Source organism: Pinus tabuliformis, chromosome 1_1 (assembly GCF_031772625.1).
Source record: "Pinus tabuliformis cultivar Carrire ecotype Pingquan chromosome 1_1, CPIR1, whole genome shotgun sequence".
Classification (NCBI taxonomy): domain Eukaryota; kingdom Viridiplantae; phylum Streptophyta; class Pinopsida; order Pinales; family Pinaceae; genus Pinus; species Pinus tabuliformis.
This window is the reverse complement of record NC_142297.1, coordinates 21,649,164-21,655,196: the sequence shown is the minus strand read 5'-3', so window position 1 is coordinate 21,655,196 and position 6,033 is coordinate 21,649,164. Positions and strand designations below refer to the sequence as shown.

Genomic DNA, 6,033 nt, shown 5'->3' with positions numbered 1-6,033 from the left:
AATATGGAAAACATCCATTTTATTTGAAGATACGATGCATACATCAGTTATATAAACTGTCTTAAACAATTATTCAAAATCACTCATATTTTCTTGCACACCATCAGAATTCACATCTTCAGATGAGTGACTGGATGCTGACGAAGATGTTCCATATTCTTCTCTGTCATCAACTAGTGCCCCATCTGAGTCCACATGCATGCCCAAGATTCCAGGTTTCAAAAGTCTTCTAGATCTACGACTGGTTTCAGCAGAGTCCCATGTCAACACTGTTCCTTCTGGTAACAACCTTTTCAGAATCTCTGTCGTCTTGAAGCGAAGAGTTCCTCTCTTTGTTAAATTGAAGTCATAAACAAGTATGTCAACATCCTTCAATTGTAATATGTCTGTGCGGCGGCGATTTATATTTGTACCCTTTCTTTTTCTTTTTCCACCATTTTTTTTGTCAACTACCATCTCTGGCTTATACACACCATTGAATGGGTGTGTATTTGTGGCATACCAATGTACTTCAACCCCTGTAACATCCTCATTTTCTGTAAAGACCTTTAAAACTTTAGCAACCCAAAATGGATAGCCATTAGGATCTCCATCTGCTAGCACTGCAATCATGCAACCCTCCTTAATATCCTGTACTGAACCCCTATAAAGGTCTTCCATGGCTTCCCAGAATCGACGCTCCGCCCTCGGGCGGGGCGGGGCGGCCCGGGGGTGGCCCTGTGCCGGCGGGCCTGGTGGGTGGGCCGGGTGGGTGGGCCGGGCGGGCCGGGTGGGTGGGCCAGGCGGGCGGGCCGGGTGGGCGGGGCGGGCGGGCCGGGTGGGCGGGCCGGGTGGGCCGGGTGGGTGGGCTGGGCCGGGCCGGGCGGGCCGGGTGGGTGGGCCGGGCGGGCCGGGTGGGCCGGGTGGGTGGGCCGGGTGGGCGGGCCGGGTGGGCCGGTCGGGCGGGCCGGGTGGGTGGGCCGGGTGGGCGGGGCCGGGCGGGCCGGGTGGGCGGGCCAGGGTGGGCGGGTGGGCCGGGTGGGGAGGGCGGGCGGGGGTGGGCGGGCCGGGTGGGGAGGCCGGGGGGGGTGGGTGGGCGGGCCGGGTGGGGAGGCCGGGGGGGGGGGGCGGGCGGGCCGGGGTGGGCGGGCGGGCCGGGTGGGGAGGGCGGGCGGGGGTCGGCGGGCCGTGTGGGGAGGGCGGGCGGGGGGCGAGGGCGGGCCGGGGTGGGCGGGCGGGCCGGGTGGGGAGGGCGGGCGTGGGTGGGCGGGCCGGGTGGGGAGGGCGGGCGGGGGGGTAGGGCGGGCGGGGGTGGGCGGGCCGGGGTGGGCAGGTGGGCGGGGGTGGGCGGGCCGGGTGGGGAGGGCGGGCGGGGGGGATGGGCGGGGTGGGCGGGGCGGGGCGGGCGGGTGGGATGGGCGGGGTGGGCGGGTGGGCTGGGCGGGGCGGGCGGGGTGTGACCACCCCGCCCGCCCCGCCCAGCCCACCCGCCCACCCCGCCCATCCCACCCGCCCGCCCCGCCCCGCCCACCCCGCCCATCCTCCCCACCCGGCCCGCCCACCCCCGCCCGCCCTCCCCCCCCGCCCGCCCACCCCCGCCCGGCCCGCCCACCCGGCCCACCCGGCCCGCCCACCCGGCCCGCCCGGCCCACCCACCCGGCCCACCCACCCCGCCCACCCGGCCCGCCCGGCCCACCCACCCGACCCGCCCGGCCCGCCCGCCCACCCGGCCCGCCCGGCCCGCCCACCCGGCCCGCCCACCCGGCTCACCGCCCACCCGGCCCCCCCGGCCCGCCCACCCGGCCCGCCCGGCCCACCCACCCGGCCCGCCCACCCGGCCCCCCCACCCGGCCCACCCGGCCCGCCCGCCCGCTCAGGTACGTTTTGCCACATGGAATTGAATTTCAATATGTTCTTTTTTTTAATTAATATGTCATTGTACTAATTTACTTCATTATTTTTTTGTGCTTGATAATTAGGTACAACACTAGCATGCTGCCTTCAAAAAGGAAGAAATTGCATTGCAATTGAGAAAGATCCATTACAATGCAATTTCATTCAGCAAAGAATTAATGCTCTCCAATTTCTTCCAGATGCAATGCAAGAAATTGGGTTGAAGAAAGGGGACTTTAGTGAATCACGTGTGGCAAAAAAGGCAAAGGAACCCCAACCACCATTACATGGAATGTATGGAAAGACACATATTGGGGGATTTGCAGACATGAAAGACCCATTAGAAGAGGAAAATGAGCAAAATGAGCAAAATGAAACAGAAAATATTGTGGAAGAGGACAATGATGAAACTCTAGAGGACGAAGAGTTTGGATTACGTGACATTCTTGATTAAATTTAAGTTGTGCTTGTAACTCAAGCTTTGCAATGTTTTGACTTTGACATTTTATGAGAAGAATAAACACTCAATTAGGGTTGTTATACGTTCAATATTGGTAATATGTGATTTTTGCATTGATTTTTAAGTTAATCATTTTTTTTGAAAAAAAAGTAGTTATTATTATCCTTTTGACATGAAATTCATAAAAAAAACTATTATTTGACCATTTTTAGTTAATATTTTTGTATAAAATTTGTGATTTTGACATGTTAATTCTAGCAAAAAATTATCAAAACGTTTAGTTTTTTTGTTATATTTATGTTAAAAATGGTTATTTTTTATGTCCATTGTTAAAAAATGTTGTTTTTTAGAAACAATTATTTCATGTCGATTGAAAAATTAATTAAGGGGGTTGAAAAGATGTCTAAATATGTAGATTATCTAAAATTCAAACTATCGACTTTATAATTTAAAAACGCAAAACAATAAAAAGCCCACTAAAAAAAGAAAAAAATTAAGATAGAGAACAAGAAAATATGAATACAATGACGACTTCAAAAACTATCAAATTTAGAAAAAAAAAAATTACATTTCACACACTAGAAAATTTAAAGTCAAAAAATAGGTCTTTTAAAAAAAGGGTGTGATGCAGAATACACACTTTTTAAAATCAGGATGAAAATCACTACCATTCACCGAGCCTCACCCACTTAATGCACATGAAAAAAATTAAAGTTCCAAAAAACATGTTCTTAAAAAAACATGTGTATTCTGCATCAACACTTTTGAAAATCGGGTCATTTTTTTGCCACCTCTACAAAACGGGTAACAGTATCAGTTCCCGTTTCAAAGTTTACATTGTTATTATAAATCTTTTTGTTAAAAACATTAAGTATGAGTTTTAGTAGTTTTTTTCCTTATCAATTCTCTCTCTCTCACACACATATACTAAATTAAAATCATATAAAATTTAAAGATATAAAAGTTAATGGAATTAAGGTCTAATTATTTTTCATTATATAAATAGAAAGTTATCATATGAATAAAAAAATCTATATCCTTAAATCTACTTTGTAAATTGAAATAATTTTTAATGTCAAATCTTTTATAACAGAAAATAAAATTGAGAATGAAATAACTTGTACTTTTAACTTGAAAATAAGAGACTATATGATTAGAAAGAGAGAGAATTACACAAAAGATATTACTATGGAATAAAATTGCAACAATTAACATGTTTATGCTAACTTGGGAAAAACAAGGCACTTTTAGAGGAAGATTAATGAAAATTGAGATGCAAAAGTAGTTGAAAAAGAGTTTCGAGATAAGGGGAAGTTGACATTCACAAATCTGCGTAGAACGTAAAAAGAAGGGCATGAAAAATACAAAAACGTCAACAAATTTCCATTTAACAGAGAAAAGATTTGAAATTCCCAAGCTTTACATTTAATTGTTACCACGGTAACAGTATATTGAACGCCGACATTTATGATTTAGTTTTACCACGGTAAGATCAATAGTATATTGAACGCCGACATTTATGATTTAGTAAAAGACGAGATAGCAGAGCCTATCCCTTGAAACTACTCTTTGAAGCTTATCTCAAATGACCAACCAATCTAATTTTTGTTAACAGAGCCTAAATATCTAGAAGCACGGTGCTTTGCAAAGGCACAGTGCTGACTTCCAGGTAGAGGAAGAACTTTCCATAGTCCCCACAAGGACATAGTTAGGAACATAGAAAATGTTGTTAGGCGTTAAATGAATTTTCCATGTATTTTCCTAGCTGAATTCATGCTTAACAGAGCCTAAATATCTGAAGCACGGTCGCTTTGCAAAGCAATCTATTTTTATCAGAGAAGGGTAGTACCAAAGGCACAGGGCTGACTTCGACGTAGAGAAAGAAGGCCAATCGAAAATCTGTAGTGCCTTAAATATACTCTTCAATGGCAGACCCAGAAATTGAACTGCAATCCATATCCACACCCCCTGCTCCATCCGCCTCCACCTTCACCTCCGCCGCTACGTCTCTGGAGGATGACTCTTGCGGGTATGATGTCTTCATCAATCACCGCGGTCCAGATGTGAAGAATACCTTTGCGAGTCATCTTTACAGACGCCTTCTTCAACGAGGGCTTCGAGTATTTCTGGACAAACCGGAATTGCAAGAGGGACTGAATCTTACTTTGAAAATACAAAGAGCAATTCGAACTGCATCCGTCCATGTGGGTATATTTTCTCCGAGATATGCCGAATCTAAATGGTGTTTGGACGAGCTCGTCCAAATGTTCGAGTCAGGGGCGTCGATAATTCCGGTATTTTATATGTGAAGCCTGCTCAGCTTCGCTGCACGCAGGCCAAAGGTGGAGTTTACGCTCAGGACCTGCAGAAACTGGAAGACAAGAAAACATATGATGCTCAAACTCATGAGGAGAAGCCGCGACACGACCCAGCAACGATTCAAAAGTGGAGAAAGGCTCTTTCTCGTGCTGCTGAAATAAGTGGATTCGAATTTGATGCAAATTATACGTGAGAACTTATACTTCCCTCCCTATGTCTATTCTATTTTAGTGTTGGATACATAGATAAACGTTGCTTACTAATTTTATTTGTTTTATCAGTGACGAAGGGGAACTGCTCGATAAAGTAGTTGAACGCGTGGTGAAGAAAGTGAAAAAAAGAACTTTGGATGTAACGGCGAATGATCCTGAAAGTTTGGATGCAGCGGCTAAAGATTCTGAAAGTATGCCCCTACTCGGGCGGCAGAGTGGAAAATTTCAGGTTCTGTTGCAGTGGATCCCCTGGCTGCTTGGAGTATGCATATCTTGTAAAATATTTCTTGTGGTAGCTGTTTTCGTATTTTTTTTCATTTTCTTTATCACGTTCACTATACAGTTTCTTAAAATCGTAAACGGCTGAATTAATTTGCATTAAAAAGGCAAACTCCGGCAACAGTCCTAATATTGTGAAGTGGGTCAAATTAATGGTTTTGGGTGAGTCTGTATTATCAGCATCCTTTTTGTGTTGATTGAATAGGGAAATGTCTGTGGTGAAAGTAGAGAGACGTTCCCCTCGTTCATAGCCATGTAATTTGTTATTCCTAATACCATTAGAATCCAGATTCTGAAATGACCCCAATATGCCATCCTGCTATCCTCTGACATTTTCTCCATATCATCTAGCCATGGGCTGGGGCCTTTGGCCTGGAAGTAATAATGCAGCAAAATTAATTGGTCAGGGTGTGGGTTTTATTCTTGAATTTGTAATGTTCAGGTATGTGAAGTGGTTACAAATTTTTGACCATGGGGACGAGTACATTATACAGTTTGGCTTTAAATTTTTAGCAACAAAGATTTTTTCAATTATATAATTTTTTTAAGAGCTGGAAGTATCACATATACACATGAGTATATACACAGGCACAATATCGATATACAAAAAAATCAAAGGAAACATTACTTTGGTAGATAAGACATTTAATAATTACTTGATATCCAAGTAAATGCAATAAAAGCTGTTGAAATCATTGATACTTTGCAAGTTTCTATGTTTAACTGTTTATATCCTGGATTGGCAGAATGCGATAGCTTTTAACACACATGTCCTAGAGGTTGTAGCATATGTATACTTCGATTTTAAAGAAATTAGCCAATATGCAATTTTTTCCTCTCAAAAAATATCCACTTGCCTTCTAACTTGCCATCTAACCTACATTCACTCAC

The 6,033-nt window shown here is 45.5% G+C and overlaps 1 protein-coding gene across 1 annotated transcript; it reads left to right on the top strand.

Annotated features, from left to right (window-relative positions):
* Positions 1 to 4,556: 4,556 nt before the first annotated feature.
* LOC149211414 (uncharacterized) lies at positions 4,557 to 5,378 on the top strand. Its single transcript, XM_089390435.1, has 2 exons — positions 4,557 to 4,840; positions 4,933 to 5,378. The coding sequence occupies exons 1-2, from the start codon at positions 4,572 to 4,574 to the stop codon at positions 5,228 to 5,230; spliced, it is 567 nt and encodes a 188-aa protein (XP_089246561.1). The 5' UTR covers positions 4,557 to 4,571; the 3' UTR covers positions 5,231 to 5,378.
* The last annotated feature ends 655 nt before the right edge of the window (positions 5,379 to 6,033 follow it).